The sequence below is a fragment of the Sorex fumeus genome, unplaced genomic scaffold (assembly GCF_029834395.1).
Source record: "Sorex fumeus unplaced genomic scaffold, SorFum_2.1 ptg000063l, whole genome shotgun sequence".
In the NCBI taxonomy this organism is placed as follows: Eukaryota; Metazoa; Chordata; class Mammalia; order Eulipotyphla; family Soricidae; genus Sorex; species Sorex fumeus.
The window spans coordinates 7,949,702-7,967,661 of record NW_026606120.1 but is presented as its reverse complement, the minus strand read 5'-3'; the positions used below and the strand labels follow the sequence as shown (position 1 = coordinate 7,967,661).

Here is a 17,960-nt window from a genome sequence, read left to right as displayed (position 1 = left end):
TTGAAAAGGGAATTTTTTAAAATTTTTTTATAATTTTATTTATTGAATCACCGTGAGAGCAGTTACAAAGCTTTCGGGTCTAAGTCTCAGTCATACAATGAAACACCCGTACCTTCACCAGTGCCCATTCTCCACCACCAACAACCCCAGTATAAGGGATTTTTTTTTTCAGGATATCCTATACCTTGGATTGAATTCTGTCTTTCACAAATGAAAAAAAATGGTGTAATAAATGCTTGTGGATATTGATTAATTCACATGCCACTTGATTCATACCCAGACTTTTCTTTTTTGTTTCTTTTTGGCCTTTACCTTTTGTTTTAATTTTTTATTGAGTCACTGTGAGATACAGTTACAAAGCTTTCATGTTTGATATTCAGCCACACACAGATCACCCATCCCTCCACCAGTGCAAACTTTCCACCACCACTGTCACTGTATCACTGTCATCCTGTTGGTCATCGATTGCCTCCATCAGGCCCCAGTAACGTCTCCTTAATCCTAGCCCTGAGATTTTAAAAAGTGCCACATTTGAGGCTCTTTCAGGGCCAGGAGAATGAGACCCATCATTGTTACTGGTTTTTGGCATATTGAATATGCCACGGGGAGTTTGCCAGACTCTGCCGTGTGGGCAGGATACTTTTGGTAGCCTGCCAGGTTCTCCAGAGTAAGAACTAGATGATACGATGTCACACAGCTGCTAATGCAGCCACGCGCTTATGATCTCTGGGTCTTGGCCATTGATGGAATTACACGGCGCCGGAGGCAGTTGGTGGGTATGACGCCTACATGCTGGAAGATGGGGGATCTGGGTGGAGGAGGCCCCAGTCCCAATCTGAGCAGGCTTGGAGATGTACGTCCCGGGTCCCGCACACCTGGGTTCTTCTGCCGGTTCCTTCATGCGTGAGGCTTGTCCGAACGTGTGGAGAGTGGTCTTAAGCACCAATATCTGCCACCAATATCCCCATTATCCCCTCCTCTTCCATCCCAGTTCTTACCCTGTCTCTGCGGCAGACAACTGCTCAGATACTCTCTCTCTAGTTTTGATACCCAGACTTTTCATCTATTCCTCATCTCACTTTTATTAGCCTGTATTTTGTCAAAAATACTGAAATTATTTATCCCATTTCTCTTTCTGTATTTTTTTGTTTTCTAAGCAAGATCTCATTTCTGTGCTCTCTTTCATAGATTATATTTCTAAGAGTTCTTTTGGTATGTTTCTCTAATATAGTTCACACACACACACACACACACATACACACACACCCTATGGTCTGGTTTTACCACTTAAAATACATTTTTGGATTTAGCCCTTTTCTATTAGTTTGGTTTTTTGTTTTGTTTTGTTTTGTTTGGGGGCCACACCTGGGACGTATTCCTGGCTCTGCATTCAGAGATCATTCCTGATGATGTTTAGGGAGCCATATGGGCTTCTGGGAATCCAACCCAGGTCAGGAGCATGCGAGGCAAATGCCCTACCCACTATATTAGCTGGCCCCTGGATCTAGTCCTTAATAAGGAGATAATTTAGCTGGAGCTTGGGAGACAGGTTATGAATCAGGGCACTGTGTGGCCTAGCCCCATCCTACCCCCACCCCATAAGTCAGTTGTCCTTGGCAGCCCTCAGTTCAGCTGGGCCTGAGCAGGGCCACGTTGCTTCTCTCTAGAATTTGCCTCTCCAGCTCATCTAGCAAGGCATTACAAGAAGTGTCTTTGGGGACACCGGAGAGGGAATTAAATGCTCCCAAGGATCACAGGCCCTCTTAGTAAGAAATGACTCATATGCACATTGTGTGCAAGGATAAAGAGGTAAAACTCTACGATACACAGAATGATCATTTTCATACCATACAATTAGACTTTGTCATCTTGGTTCTTTTGATCATTTATCTTATTCCTAGTCCCATCCCACTTATCATTCATCCATTACCAAGACTGTTGAATTTACCTTTAGTAATATATAATAGAGTTTGCCATCTTTTATTATACTTTGCTTATTTAATTACATGTGTTAAGAATATTAGCATAAGCCCTTTAGAAAGTATATTGCTGAGGGCTTCATCAGTTCTTTTTAGCGTGTCCAATCTTAGGGACTGGAGCAATAGCACAGCGGGTAGGGCGTCTGCCTTGCACACAGCCAACATGGCCGACCCGAGTTCGATTCCTCCGCCCCTCTCGGAGAGCCTGGCAAGCTACCGAGAGTATTCGATATGCCAGACACAGTAGCAACAAAGTCTCCAATGGAGACGTTACTGGGCCCGCTCGAGCAAATCGATGATCAACGGGAGGGCCTTTACTTACTTTTTAATCTTAGGGACGGCTACTTCTTTTTAGTGGGTAGGAGCCCACACCCAGCAGTGTTCAGGGCTTACTCCTCTCTCTGTGCTCAGGGATCACTCCTGGCACACTTGGGGAATCGTATGTGGTACTGAGGATTGAACCCAGGTCAGCCACATGCAAGGCAAGAACCTTACCTGGTGTTCTATGGCTCTGGCCTGACTGCCACCTTTTAAATGCCCAGTATATCTTGTGCTATACCCAGATAAGCCCGCCTCCTTAGAGCCACACATTGCTGATTTTTTCATACTGTTCTCCAACTTCTTGGGTTTGGGTCAGGGGTCCACAGGGCGGTTATGTGCACTACTCACATATAGTCACCTGGGCTAGAACTCCTGAACCACAAAGAAAGAAATTAAACCAACTTTCTCCGTTTTCTTTCTTAGAAAGAACTCCATGCAGAAACACGCTTTTCTAACCTGATGGGCCAAGTCATAATAATTTGAGGGCTTGCCCTAGTATGCTTAGTATAAGTCTTTTTCAAAAATGGGGTTTTTAGCATAATAATCAATCCAAAACAGTATTAATGACTGTCCAGTTTGAAACCTTCTTTTCATTCTTTAGCAATTGTTGCCTTATCTACTGTTATGTGAATTTTTGAGAATACTGATTTGGGGCCAGAGCTATAGTACAGCATGTAGGGCACTTACCTTACACATGGCTGATCAGGGTTTAATCCCCAGCATCCCATATGTTCCTCTGAGCACATCAGAAGTAATTCCTGAGTGCAGAGCCAGGAATAAGTTCTGAGCACTGCCAGGTGTGCCTCACCCCCTAAATAAAAGAATACTGACTTTATTTGATTTTTGTTTTGTATATTATAGCCATGCCCTGCGTGCTAAAGGATCACTCCTGGCAATGCTCAGGGGACCGTATGGTGCTGGGAATCAAACCCAAGACACCTGCATGCAGAGGCTTGAGTTCTCTACTCAGACCCAGAGTACTAACTCTGAAAAGTATGCATGAATTACTTTGTTCGGAGACTTGGCAAAACCAAATGTATTTCACACTTTTCCCTCCAAGATAGATGTTTAAGGTTATGTTTGTCTGTTACATTTCTAAATTTTATAGGGAGGAAAAGAACATGTGTTGTATATTTGTTCATTCATATAAGTATTTATTGAGTATATATCATAGTCTAATATGATAGGTAACTAAAATACATTTTAAGTTAAGAAATTATTGGTTATAATTTTTCAGCTTGTGTGCATGATGATCATGTCTGTGGGCTTGAATTTTTTTTCTTTTCAAAAACAGCTATAATGGATTTCCAGTTCTTAGGAACAATTTATTTGAGAGACCTGAAGGTTTTCTGCAAACACGAAAGAGCAAGTTGCCTTCCAAAGCAAGTAATCCAGGCAGTCCGTCACCCATGTTCAGGAGAACCAAACAGGTGCTTTGAAAAGTTTTTATTCTTCCTGCAAAAGACACTCTTAACAAAAAGTAAATTTGGTTGTTGGCCTACCTTAATATTCTTTACTATTACACATGTAACTATTATTAGACTTTAGTGTTCCCCCAAACATTCTGAAGGTAATTTTGAATAATCTGACTTCAGAAAATTAACTTCACCATTCAGTTAACAAAAGATGCTTAAGAGTATAAATTTATGGGGCTGAAAGGCGCTTTCCTTGCACACAGCCCACCTAAGTATGATTTCTGGCCCTGCCACGAGTGATCCCTGAGCACAGAGTCAGGAGTCATCCTTGAGCACTGTGGGGTGTGCCCCCTCCCCGCTGCCGAAAAAAGTGTGAATTTATTAGTTGTATCCTTGCTGTTTTTCCCCTAGGAAATTAAATCAGCCCATAAAATTGCCAAGAGGTATTCGTCCATCCCGCAGATGTGGTCTCGGTGTCTGCTGAGGCACTGTTACGGGCTGTGGTTTATCTGTCTCCCAGCGTATGTGAAAGTCTGTCACTCGAAAGTCAGGGCTCTGAAAACCGCATATGATGTGCTCCGGAAAATGCAGTCAAAGAAGATGGATCCTCCCGATGAGGTGACAAATACTACTCAGAAAACTGTTTCATTCTAAACTTCTCCTCCCGGGTCTTTGTCTGGGTTCACTTTGAAATCCCTCTCTGCCTTCCTCCAGGTGTGCTACAGAATCCTCATGCAACTCTGCGGACAGTACAATCAGCCTGTACTTGCAGTCCGAGTGCTTTTTGAAATGCATAAAGCTGGTATTGACCCCAATGCCATTACATATGGTTATTATAATAAGGTAATTACTTTGATTCAGGGGAGGAGGGGATTACTTCACTGATTATGTAACCTTAACTTAAAGGCAGAAAAAATTACTGACGTGTTGATTTGGCATTTATTTTAGAGAACTTAAGATTATTTTGCAAATCAAGGAAGATTTGTTCGTTCAAACTTATACAAGCTCCTTTCATATTTTTTATCCAATGTGTGTTATCCCCTCTAAAAATTATTTCACTCATCATTTTATTTTGTTGAATGAATAGGCTGTTTTGGAAAGCACCTGGCCTTCCCGAAGCCGTAGTGGCGATTTTCTTTGGACAAAAGTAAGAAATGTTATTTTAGGAGTAGCACAGTTCAAAAGAGTGCTGAAGAAACACCGGCATTTATCACAAACAATTCTCTCAGGTAACTAAAGGTTTGAAGGGTGGATGTGGTTTGCTTTTTCATAAATATTTTTCATAAATAGTTTTTGCTACACATTTTTTAAATGTGTTTTATTTTAGTGAAGCAAGGTAGTTTTTTTACTGAAACTTGTTGAATAAAATGTGAGAGGAGAGGAAGAGGGGAAATGTGTTCAGGAGAGAACAGGCATCAAAATAACAGAGAGACAAGCAAGCAGGATGCATGTGCAAGGGAGAACAAAGGCTTGGAAAGCAAAGCCTGGAATTCCGGGTGGTTAAAGACCACATCTATTTTTTGTTTGTTTTTCTTATGATGGTTCTGGGAGGGGCGGGTTGCTCTGGCTCTGCACTCAGGAATTACTCCTGGTGGTATTCAGGGACTGTATAGGATGCTGGGGATAGAACCCGGATCAGCAGCCTGCTATACTATCGCTCCGGCCCCAGTACTACTCATCTTTAGAAATCTAAAATAGTTTGCAAATATTGAGTGTTTTCTAAGTTTTTATTACCCCAGAGCTCATTTACATATAATTCTTTTTGAAAAATGCCAGATTATATTTCCCCTTTTCCTCCCACTGCAACTGTTAAACCATCCGCCATTGCTGGTCTTATTTTAGGATATCAATATTCAGCATCAGCTCACAATCATTTTCTCTGTGTAGTTCTGTTTTGCTGGTTGAAAGGTACACTTCGTGTCCAATATTAACAAATCAGAGACAGGTGAGTGTACACCTGATGGCCTTGAGTAGTAAACCACTGTCACCTTGTGTTCTGAAGCAGATGGCAGTGACCTGGACACCGTTAGTCACGGCAGCATGGACAGTGCTCGTGGAACTCACACTATGGAACAGGCACCTTTGAGCACGGGTTTAATCAAAGTGTATGGTACTGAGGATAGAGCTAGTACAGGTCTGTGTGTGCTTATGTGTACATTTATGACAGTGCATATATATATATTTGTGGGGTGGGGGTCTGGGCCCACACCCAGCTGTACTCAGGGTTACTCCTGGCTCCTTTCTCAGCGATCTCTCCTGGCAGTGCTTGGGGAACCGTATGGGATGGTGGTGATTGGACCCTGGTCAGCCGCGTGCAAGGCAAGCGCCCGACCTCTGTACTATGACTCTGACCCTTATGACAGTGCATTTGACAAACTAGATTTGCTGGCCTGTCTTTTAGGCACTTGGTTTGCTGTAGAATTGAATATCTTTAACAAATTTAAGCAAGTAAAAGCAGTTTTATTCGTGATTTGACTAGAAAGGAAAGTGTGAAGGAAAGAAGTTACAATGTAATTTATTCAAGTATTTGATAATTGAGTTAGCTCTGGATAGCACTCATATCTCTTATCATTTTATTTGCTTAGGATAAATTCTTTGTAATAGTGAGAATGTTCTCAGAGGTGTTTGTTTGTTTGTTTTCCTTTTTGGGTCATACCCGGCGATGCAGAGGGGTTACTCCTGGCTCTGCACTCAACTGGCAGTGCTCAGGTGACCATATGGGATGCTGGGAATCGAACCCGGGTCAGTGCATGCAAGGCAAACGCCCTACCCGCTATGCTATCTCTCCAGCCCCACAGAGGTTTTTTTTTTTTTTTAAGAAACTTTAGCCCTCATCCGAATTATCAGTGTCATAGAAATATCACTGCCCTGTGTTTGATGTAAAATATTATTGTTATAGTGGCCAGAGCAATAGTACAGCAGGTAGGTTGCTCACTCACCTTGCACACACTCAGCCCAGGTTCAGTCCCTGGCACCTCGCATGGTACCTTGAGTCCATCAGAAGTAATCCCTGAGCACAGAACCAGGAGTAAGACAAAAGCACCACTAAGTGTGGTCCAAAAACAACAAAAATAATTATCTTACCATTAAAGAGGCTAGAGAGACAGTATAGTGAATAAGATGCTTGCATTTTGCATTGCACACAGCCAACCCCAGTTCAGTCCCTAGTACCATAGGGTCCCCCATAGCCATGAGGAGTGATCTCTAAGTACAGAGCCAGGAGGCTAGGGATAAGTCCTGAGCATACCCTGATGTGGTTGCCCCCCAAATAAAAACAATCAGTTATTATCATTGTGGGCAGCTGGTTAAAAGTAACTTTCTATACTGCATTATGTTTATATTTGCATCTTTTTATGAGCCTTAAAAGTATTGAATATATATAAGGTTTAAAGTGTAAAATATATAGAAAATGCATTCTAGCACTGATGATAATTTCATTAAAATGTAAATTTGTATATCTACTTTCTTTTAAGATTTATTAAAATGTATACCTTTAAAAGATAAATTACTGGGGCCTTGGAAGTAGTGCAGGATTAAAGCACTTGCCTTGCATGTGACCCTCCCGTGTTCAATCCTTGGTACCACGTGTGGTCCCCTAATCACTGGTAGGAGTGATCTGAGCACAGAGCTGGCAGTAAGCCTTAAGCACTGCTGGGTGTGGCCCCCACAAAAAAAAATATCTTAAAAGGGCATTAAAGTAAAAATCTAGTGGCATTTAATACAGTTCCTTTAGATAATTGTTTTTCAAGTTTTTTTTTAAACCACTCCATACATAGTCTTTCATATAGTTGTAACAAACCAGTGTGTTATAAATCTGGGAACTTGAGATACAAATAGAAAGATTAAGTGTTTTCTATTCTCATCTCCCATAGGACAGAGTACTCATGTTCAAACCAGAAGATAGCTCAAGGGACCGGAGGAGCACAATTTTTGTTTGTTTGATTTTGTTTGTTTTGTTTTTATTTTGGAGGCTACACCCAGTGATGCTCAGGGCTTACTCCTGGCTCTGCACTCGGGTATTATTCCTGGCAGTGCTTGGGGGACCATATGGGATGCTGGGGATCAAACCTGGATCACTCCAGCTGCTATCCAGAAAAATTTCTATACACAAACAGGCATGAATATGTTGCTTCTGATAAGCAGCACAGGATTATTTTTATTTTTTTCCAGGTGGCCAGTCTGATCTTGGATATAATTCATTATCCAAAGATGAAATTATACCAGGGACTACATCTAGTGAAGACATTCAGGGAGAAAAAGATAAGAAAGGGAGTGATTCTAGTTCCGGTAGGTGTGTTCAAGTTGATATTGTATAAAACTGTGAACTTAAATTGATTGAAAATATGAGAGGTTTTATTTAGGAAAGTGCTAAGTTTATTTTCTACTTTTCCGTAATGCCTTCTTTGATCCCTTAATGAATCCTTGCTAACCCTAATATTCCAACACATCATATTTCGTGTGTGAAGTATCTAGCCTCTGTGGTTAAGTAACCCTTCAATTAAATACTGCTCTTTGTAGTAAAAATATGTTTGTTCAAATAATAGTTCTTTCCTGAGATTTAACAGTATTTTTATTTAAACCTCTTTTTTAAATATAGGCACCATGATTTGTAGCAGTGGTAATATTAACGTTTCAGAAATACAGTGTTGGTACACCCTCACCACCAGAGTACCAGGATCCCTGTCGCCATCACTAGATCCTCACGCAGCCCCCCCAGCACCATCCCTGCCCCCCCCCACACACACACACACCATAGGTGTCAGGAAAACCTTCAGGATCAGTTTTCAGCAGCCATTGTTTTTCCCCTTTGTTTCTTTATATTCCACATGTGCATACATTAATCTGCTTTTTATCCTTCCTTTCACTCACTTTGCTCAGTATGATTGCTCTCCAAGTCGCAAGATTTTGTCTTCTCTTACAGTGGCCTAGTATTCCAATATGCATCTATACCACAATTTCTTCATCCACTTGTCTGTTCTCGGGTACTTGTTTCTGGATCTTGGCTATTACACACAATGTTGAGTTAACATAGGGGTGTGTATATCTTTTTGCATGGTGCTTTTGTACTCTTGAGATAGTTGCGAAGAAGTAAGATCACTGGGTAGCATGGAAGCTCTGTACCTGATTTTCGGGGAAGTCTCCACACTGATTTCCATAGAGGCTGAACCAAATTCTCTTCCACAAATAGGAGATGAGGGTTTCTTTTTCACCATATCTCCATCCGAAACTGGTCGCTTTTGGTCTCTTAAGTGCATGCATTCTAAGTAGTGATGTCTCATAATCATTTCTGTTTGCTTTTCTCTGGTAAGTGATTGAAAAACACTTTTTCAGACTCCTCTTGACCTCCATATATTTTCTTTGAGGAAGTATGTGCTTAGCTACTCTCCATATTTTAATAGTAGCTTTTATTTGTGTGCTTTAAGTTTTGTGAATGCTTTATAATCTTAGATATTGGCCTGTTGTCAGATGTGGTGTGGTGAATGAATATTTTGTTTGTTTGGTTGGTGGGTGTTTAGATTGATTGCCAGGATTTACTCCTGACTCTGCACTCAGGTATCACTCCTGGCAGTGCTCAGGGGACCAGAGGGGCATCTGGGGATCAAACCTAGGTTGACTGCATGCAAGGCAAGCACCTGACCAGCTATACTACCTCTCTGTCCCCTGAGTATTTTCTAGTCATTGTGCCCTGCAGAAACTTTTTTAGTCCCTTGGTAAATTTAGCTCTGTTGACAGAGTCTTAGGAGCTGTTTTTATTGACTCTATTTCTTTATTTCTCTGTATTTCACATATGAATTACATCATCTGGTACTTTTTTTCCCCTTTCTTGGCTTCTTCTGTTTAACATGACACCCTGTGGTTCTACCCCAGTCATAGAGAAATGGAAGATTTAATCCTTTTGTTATAGCTGAGTAATAGCCCATCATGTGTATACATGACAATCTTTTTATCCACGCAGCACCTAAGGGTGTTGGACGCATGGGTTGTTTCCAAAATTTGGTTGTTGGAAATAGCACTGCTGTGAATATAGGTAAACTTGCATCTTTGCGAATCGGTGTTTGTGTTCCCTTGAGATACCGGCCAGTGACAAGTATTTCTGTTTATGCCTCCTGTCATATGTAGATTTTATTTTAACATTTTTATTTTAATCTTTACAGTGTCAGAGAGTGAGAGTGCAAAAGGAAGTGCCGATTGTCTTCCTAAACTCAATTACCAAAGTACTTCCAGTATAGTTCGCTCAAGTAAGAACAGCGCTGAAAAACTATCAGGAGAAAGTGTGGGTGAGTTGAATGGTCTTTTCTCAGAATAACTTGCATTTGTATTGCTAGTGAATATTTCTTTAAGCCTTCATTCTCTGTCATTATTGTTTTAATATGTATTTGTGCAGACTTTCATGATAGAACTTTATAGTTTGAATTTTTTATTTTATACTGTAGAAATATAAAATAAGATTCAGAATTCTAATAATATTCCTTGTTCAAATTTTTATCCTGGTAAAATATAGGGATAAACCGATAAACCATGTACTATCTTTTGAATTTGTCCTCTTGGGAGTTTTCAGGTAAAGGTAAAGGCCCTCCCGTTGATCGTCGATTTGCTCGAGCGGGCCCAGTAACGTCTCCATTGGAGACTTTGTTGTTACTGTGTCTGGGAGTTTTCAGAAAAGGGAAATAAGATCAAGCAAGGTATCCTGACTTGGGAGAACCATACATGGAGCCTGTTTTAAAATGAATCATGTAGTTTCTTTGACTTCCTATAGTTCCTGGTTTGTTTGTTTGTTTGTTTGTTTGTTTGTTTTTAAAGAAATGAGTCCTTCAGATAATTCAAATAACTACCTAATAATTTTTTTCCTTTTAAAGTATTTTTTGTAATTGTTTTATACTTAATACAACAATCCATGTACTAGTAAGAGAGGATATTAGCACTGTCTTAAAGATGAGACAACAAAGACATAATCTGTCGGCAGGTCACATAAATCACCAGTTTCATGAAAAGATCAGTTTAGGATCTAGGATAATACTTGGTCTCACATATGTTTTTTCCCACCAGAACATATTTTGGTGCTGGGATAGAGGGATCAAATTGATTCAGAGTTTCTTGCATAATGATGTATTATAGGATCACATTATTTTATTTTTGTATCAGCTCAATTTTGTATCATGTAATACTCTTTTGAGAAATATTTGAAAGCCATTACTGCCAATCTGAAATGTGTTTGCAATCAGTCTTGCTACAAGTTGTTGGCAGTACAGTACCTTGGGGATGTGCAACTATGGGTAGGGTATTTGCCTTGCATGTGGCACACCTAAGTTCAGTCCATGATACCCATATGGTTCCCCCATGTGCTCCAGGAGCACAGAACCAAGAATAAGCACTGAGCATCACCAGGTGTAGCACAAAGAAACAAAAATATATTTATATATTTTTGAGACACGTGGAAAACATTAATTAATTAATTAATTAATTTCTAATTCCGTTGCTCATAAAGAAAGGTTTGTTAGAGCATTGCTCATAAATTTATGTATTATTGATGGCCACTTCTGGTCAGTGACAGCAGTGAATAGTCACCACATGGACTATATGGCCTGGGAAGACTACTTACTCTCTAACTCTCCGCCTGGGGCCATAGCTGACAGCACTCAGGGGCAGCTCTTGGCTCTGTGCTCAGGAGTCACTCCTCACTGTGCTCAGGTAACTATATGGATTGCTGGGGACCAAACTAAGGTCAGCCGCCTATAAGACAAGCCCCTTGATCCCTGAACCATCACACTCCAGCCCCAGCTCTCCAGCTCTTGGCAGAAAATGTTTGCAGACCCCTGCCCTGGCTATCAAAAAGTTAAATGATCTGCAACTTATTTCATACTTCTTTGTTAAATAATGATGGTTATAACATCGAACTTTTTCCTGCAGGTATCTAGAAATTGCTCCACTACCATTTAGTCCTTCCTCACCAGTGTCTAATTGTCCCTTAGGTCATGTGGCACTGGCATTCTTTGCTTTGCTGTTTTGTCATTGTTCTCTGTGTACATCTTGTATCCACAGGCCCCTGGTAGCCAGTAACCCCATTGACCATCCAAGGCCCTGGACTATGTCCTGCTCTTCTCCTCAGGTCTTGCTCTTTTCCTTAGACTGGCATATGTGAACTTGGTCTTCCAATATGGCTGTGATCCATCATCTACCCTTTGATCCTGACATTGTGTCCGAGTGGCTGGCCGAGCATACCTGTGGTTATTCTCTGTGCTTACAAGGCAGTTTTTAAAAACGTCTAAGATGTTTTTCTAGGTGTGAATTAGAACTGCTTGAGATTTAATGTTTCTGACTTGAAAACTTTCCCATCTGTTAAGTACTAAAGGTTCATCACTACTGCCAAAAACTACATAATAGGGTTTATAGGAATAGTTGCTTTCCAGTACTTTTTTCTTACGTTCTAGTATATTCTGGGGTTTAAAATATTTTTTCATCTTATTTTTGTTCTTCTGTATAATATGTGAATATTTTCGGTAGACATATCTGATAGCTCCAAAGACAGGGGAATAGAATAACCAAAGAATTTTTTTAATGTTTCATTGAAAGTGAAGTAAAAAAATCAAAATTCTATAATTCACGAATGAATTTAACATTTCAATAAATATATATTGAATTGCTGAGAGTTAAAACAAGAAAATTTATAAAGTACAAAGACATCCTGAAATTCATTTCTATTCCTAGTTTAAATATGTTCCAACTTTTTATCTGTGGTACCATTTTTAACTGTAAAATGTCGTATTCCACTCGGATACGCTGGGTTTGTGTATTGGTGGTAATTACTCCACCTCAGACAACATTCGTTCACTAAAAATGTGTTTATTGCTTGGTTTTTTGGAGTCACACCTGGCAGTGCCTGGGACTCCTCTGAACTCTGTACCTGGGGTCTGCTCCAAGCAGTGCCAAAAATCAAACCCAGGGACTGGAGAGATAATACAGCAGATAGGACGCTTGTCTTGCATGCAGACAACCAGGTTTTATCACCAACATCCCAGTTGGTCCCCCGAGTCCTGCCAGGACTGATCCCTGAGTACAGAGCCAGGAATAAGTCCTGAGCAATGCTGAGTGTAGGCAAAAAAAAACTAAACACACCCAGACACACACACACACACACACACACACACACACAACAAAAAACAAACAAACAAAAAAACAGAACTGAACCCAGGCTTCCTGCTTACAAAGCACACACTCAGTGTTGTCCTTCAGCTCTCTCCAGCCCTGTGTTTGATTTTGGTTTCAGTAATAATTTAATGATTTCTGAGCCCCTATGATGCTGCCATGTCCCAGGTGCTACTGAGGATGTAATTAGGAACAGAAACTAAGCCGTGTCCCCATCTCCGTGGAGAAAGCAGATGGGAGGAGGCGAGCATGAATCATAGCAATCCCTGGTGGCGAGGCTAAGGTCTGTGGCGAAGAGCTGTAGGCTGCGCTGACGGTCCGTAATCTACATGTCCTTGGCCAGGGAGAGAATGGCCAGAGAAGGCTTCCTGGAAAATATGACTTTTTTTGTTTGTTTTGGTTTGGAATACGAGTAAACTTTGTCTTTCTGCTCTGCTGTTTTGTTTTGGTCCCCGGTAGTGCTCAGGGATTGCTCCTGGCTCTGCACTCGGGGATCACTTCTGACTGGCTTTTGGGACACTTGAGTGTGGGCCCTGCTTGTGTGGGCACCACAGCCAGGTGTGTGCCAACACTGCAGCACAAGAAACATGTGCCACAGCTCCACAGCTGAAGGGCGTCACCCCAGAAATCACAGTTAAGCTGTGATCATCCCCCACAATAGCAGAAGGAAAGAAAGTGGGGGAGACAACCTGAAGGGCACTAACGTATCATCCAGGAATTCCGTCCGCTTTAAATCTCAGAAAACCAGCTTTGGAGCAATAGTACAATGGGTAGGGTGCTTGCCTTGCACTTGGCCCACCTGGCTCAATGCCCAGAACCCCGTATGGTCTCCCAAGTCCACTAGCAGTGATTCTGAGTGCAGACTCGGGAGAAATCTCTGAGCACTGCCCGGTCTGTCTGTCTGTCTGTCTGTCTCTCTTTCTCTCGCTCTCACTCTCATTCTCTCTCTCTCTCTCTCTCTCTCTCTCTCTCTCTCTCTCTCTCTCTCACACACACACACACACACACATGTGTGTTAAAACTGGCTAGAGAGAACTCCACAGACTGAGAACATGCTTTATATGCAAGAAGTCTGGGTTTAACCCCTGGCACCGCTGCCCCCCCCCCCCCCCAACACTGCCAGGAGCAGCCTCCAAGTACAGAGCCAGGAGTATCCCCTGAACATGCCATGTGCGGTCCAAAATCAGTAAGTAATAATCATGTGAGACTGCATGGAAGCAGTTCAGAGGCCGTCTCTAACTCACAGGCATGTTTACCAACCTCTGGAACAACTGAGTGATCAAGCTTGTGTGCAAGGCATACAACTGACTCTGTGATGAACCTTTGCACGCGCATTTAAATGTAATCCCTGTGGTCTTTGGGTTATAAGATTCCCACAGCCTTTGCTGATGGTTAGTCTATTGAACAGAAGGGATAATCTCTATTTTCCCCTTGATTGTGCTAAGAGTTGAACCCAGAGCCTCGCATATGCAAGTAAGGGCTCTCCCACCAAGCCTCACCCTCTCCACAGAAAGTGTGTTCTTGGTTTCTTACATCCTAGTTATAAACTGATGTAAAAAAAAAAAAAATACTAGTGAACTTTGTCTTCCTGCTCTGCTGTTTTCCTTGTTAATGACTTAGTTGTTTGGTTTTGGTTTGGGAGAGTCATACCTGGCAATGCTCAGGACTTATTCCTGGTTTTCACTCAGGAATTACTGCTGGTGGTGTTCAGGGGACCATATGAGGTACTGGGAATTGAACCCTGGGTCATTCACTTGCAAGGCAAGCGCCCTCCCCCTGTACTATGGCTCTGGCCCTGTTAATGACTTATATGTACTAAGGAGTGGGCACTCTTCGTCCTCTGTTTTATATCAAATCCTTTTACCTGAATGTATCATCTGCTGGGCAAAAGAAAGATGAATATTTGGAAATTGTCTGGTTACAGAGAGCTAATTCACTTGGATTGGGCATGAAAGAATGTTTAATAGTATCATACCTAGACTAATCTTTAGAAGATTGCCATGTAAGTACAATTAAAGTGATCAGAAATACAGACTTTTGGCTCGCTCTTCAGCCCATGTGCCGCCTTGATCCTGTATCTCACCCACTTGTCTCCATGTACTTGTTGCTCTTTGCTTGCTTTCCTCTCTGGAGAAGCCTGTGCTGTCTCTTGAACACATACTTCTCACTTCCTCTCCCTTCACACCTAAATAGGTTTCAATAAAAACTATCTTGCTTTACCAAAAGAAAAAAAAGAAAAAGAAAAATTTCTGCTTTCAGTATTAGTGCTTGAATGATTTGTAAAAAGAACCGAACAGTGTTGTTTTTGACTATAAAACAGCCATTTTCCACCCTTGCCAGCGCATCCTGCCATGTGTCTGTCCAGTGAGGAGAGCCACTTGTCCTGGAAACAGGGCGAGACCTGAACGGCGCCTCCGCCCTGGTCCCCATCACACACTGCACCTTCTTGGGGAACCTGGGGCTGAACCGTCTAGATGGCCTACTGCTGGCTAGGTCAGGGTTTTGTACTTAGCAGAGCACCTCCCTCACCTCAATCTATTTGAAACTCAACCATTGATACAAAGGTTTGTTAATAAAAGAAAGAGAAAAGACAAGAAAATGACCATTTCTTTTGACTGGCATGGCTTGCAGTCAATCCATAGACATAAATTTATTGAGTTACATTGCAGTCTTAAGGATTTAGGATTTTAAAATAACTTTCATTGATAAAAATAACATAGCTTTCTTTGGCTTGGTTCCATACTTTTGGTTTGGTTTTTCAGCTTTACAGACAGAAAAAGCAGGCTCAGATTCTAACATGCAGAACCTCAAGGTTATTTAGGACAGTCACCATTCTCATCAATTCAGAAGAATTAATATAAACTTGCAATTTTTTATTACATCCTCATAATCTAGTTCACTAATTAGTGAATACTAATGTTAATTTTTTTAAATTTTGAGTCCACACATGGTGGTGCTCAGGGGTTACTTCTGGCTCTATGCTCAGGGATCACTCCTGGCAGGCTCAAGGGATCATACTGCGGTGCTGGGGATCCCACATCTTGGGTCTCCCACATCTCAAGGATATGAGATGCCAGCCACCCCCCAGAATGGGGAGGCACAGACTGGCCTTTGCAGAGTTTTTCTCCCAAGCTGCCTCCACGCGGGGCTTTCTACCTAGAAGAAAGTCTGTTCCTGTTGTTGTCAAGGAAATGAGTTTGAGCTTTTTGGTGGTCCGTTTTCTTGTTCTTATTACAACCCTTTGCTCCTGCTGAAGCTTCTCTCCACAGGGATCCAGCCTGCTCTAGTCGAGGGTTGGCAACAGTTGGTCTTATTAGACCCCAGTTCCTGTGTCCACAAAGCAGATCTGTGAGTCTGGCCATAATGTGTCTCTCTGTTAGGGTGAGGAGCAGAGTAACTTCTTCAAACCCCAATCTGGTTGCATCACTTCCTAAAAACTTACTGCTATTCTCACCCCCATTTATGTGCCTGCTTCAGGTAACTTTGGGTGTAGTGATTAATCATTAGGAGTGCTTGGTTTGTTTTTTTTTCCCAATCCATAAGAGCTTTCAGAGTGATTGCACTGCACTGTCCTCCCTTTATTCATCGATTTGCTCAAGCAGGACCAGTAACGTCTCCATTGTGAGACTTCTGTTACTGTGTTTGGCATACCGAATATGTCACGGGTAGCTTACTAAGCTTTGCCGTGCAGGTGAGATACTCTCGGTAGCTTGCTGGGCTCTCCGAGAGGGGTGGAGGAATCGAACCCAGCTCAGCCGGGCCAGCCGCTCACAAGGCAAACGCCCTACCACTGTGCTATCGCTCCAGCCCTTTGGAGTGATTATGGTATATAAGTGAAGTACACAGTACTGTTTGTCAATAAAAACATTCATTGAGTGCTATATTGCCATTTCAATAACTAGTGTTTGAATCCTTAAGACATCTTGCATTGCAGTTGCCTTCTCCATAGCTAAAAATGCTTTTCTTGTATTTCAGAAAGCACCTCAGACCTGCTCTTAATATCATCTCTTAAGAATGCAAACGAAATAGGAAGCATTCCAAGTAGATGCTTCAGGAAAAGACATAAAAGTGACAATGAACCTAATTTGCAATCACAAATGTCCTGGGGAAATCGGAACCACAGTCTCAGTGGTGGAGTTCTGATGGGACTTATGCTCAACAGAATTAACCAGGAAGCAGACCCTGGTGATATGGTAGAGAAATTAGGAGCCGATGCAAAGATCCTCTCAAATGCTATCACAGAAAACACAAGGCCAAATAGCCTTGATATTGGAAAGCCGCCTTTAAGATCAAAAAGAGACAGTCTCGAAAAGGAATCCAGTGATGAGGACACCCCTTTTGATGGTTCTCATTCTCTCATGGAGAAAGTAGATTCACCCGTGATTTTTGACCTCGAAGACATAGACAGTGAAACCGATGGAGCGAAAGTGGGGTATGTTATGAGCCAGCACCCCAAGAAACTTCAGCATATGAACAGCAGCTTTTCGGTGAAGCCTTTTGAAAAAACCAATGTGGTGACGGGATTTGACCCCCTCTCTCTTTTGGTTGCTGAGACAGAACAACAGCAAAAAGAGGAGGAGGAAGAGGAGGAAGACGATAGCAAAAGCGTTTCAACCCCCTCAGCTCGGCGGGATCTAGCTGAGGAGATTGTGATGTACATGAACAACATGAGCAGCCCTTTGACAAGCCGGACCCCAAGTGTTGATTTACAGCGGGCATGTGAGGATAAAGGGACCACAAAGAAAAGTCCGACTTTGGTCAAGACGTGTAGGAGGTCGAGCCTGCCTCCGAATTCTCCCAGGCCAGCCAGGCTTACCAAATCTAAAAGTTACACCAAAAGTGACGACAGGCCACGGGATAGACTCTGGTCTTCTCCAGCCTTCTCACCAACTTGTCCATTTCGGGAAGACTCTCAGGATGCATTAACCCATTCGTCACCTTCCTTTAATTTAGATACCCTGATCGTACCTAAATTGGATGTTCTGAGGAACAGTATGTTTACTGCAGGAAAAGGAGTTGCAGAGAAAGCAAGCAAATGGTATTCAAGATTTGCCATGTACACCACATCATCTAAGGTAAGTTTTGTCAGTATTTTCTGTTT

The 17,960-nt window shown here is 41.9% G+C and overlaps 1 protein-coding gene across 7 annotated transcripts in view; it reads left to right on the top strand.

The window, feature by feature from the left end:
• Positions 1–17,960, top strand: part of DENND4A (DENN domain containing 4A) — a 147,827-nt gene that overhangs the window by 98,108 nt on the left and 31,759 nt on the right. For 3 of the 7 annotated variants that reach the window (XM_056126732.1, XM_056126734.1, XM_056126731.1), the window contains exons 17-24: positions 3,595–3,730; positions 4,127–4,333; positions 4,430–4,558; positions 4,803–4,944; positions 5,718–5,849; positions 7,886–8,002; positions 9,871–9,993; positions 16,835–17,934. In XM_056126732.1, coding sequence (XP_055982707.1) covers positions 3,595–3,730; positions 4,127–4,333; positions 4,430–4,558; positions 4,803–4,944; positions 5,718–5,849; positions 7,886–8,002; positions 9,871–9,993; positions 16,835–17,934 — 2,086 coding nt within the window. The remainder of the gene's footprint in view (positions 1–3,594; positions 3,731–4,126; positions 4,334–4,429; positions 4,559–4,802; positions 4,945–5,717; positions 5,850–7,885; positions 8,003–9,870; positions 9,994–16,834; positions 17,935–17,960) is intronic. The other 4 variants (XM_056126735.1, XM_056126733.1, XM_056126737.1 and 1 more) reach the window with 2 other exon arrangements.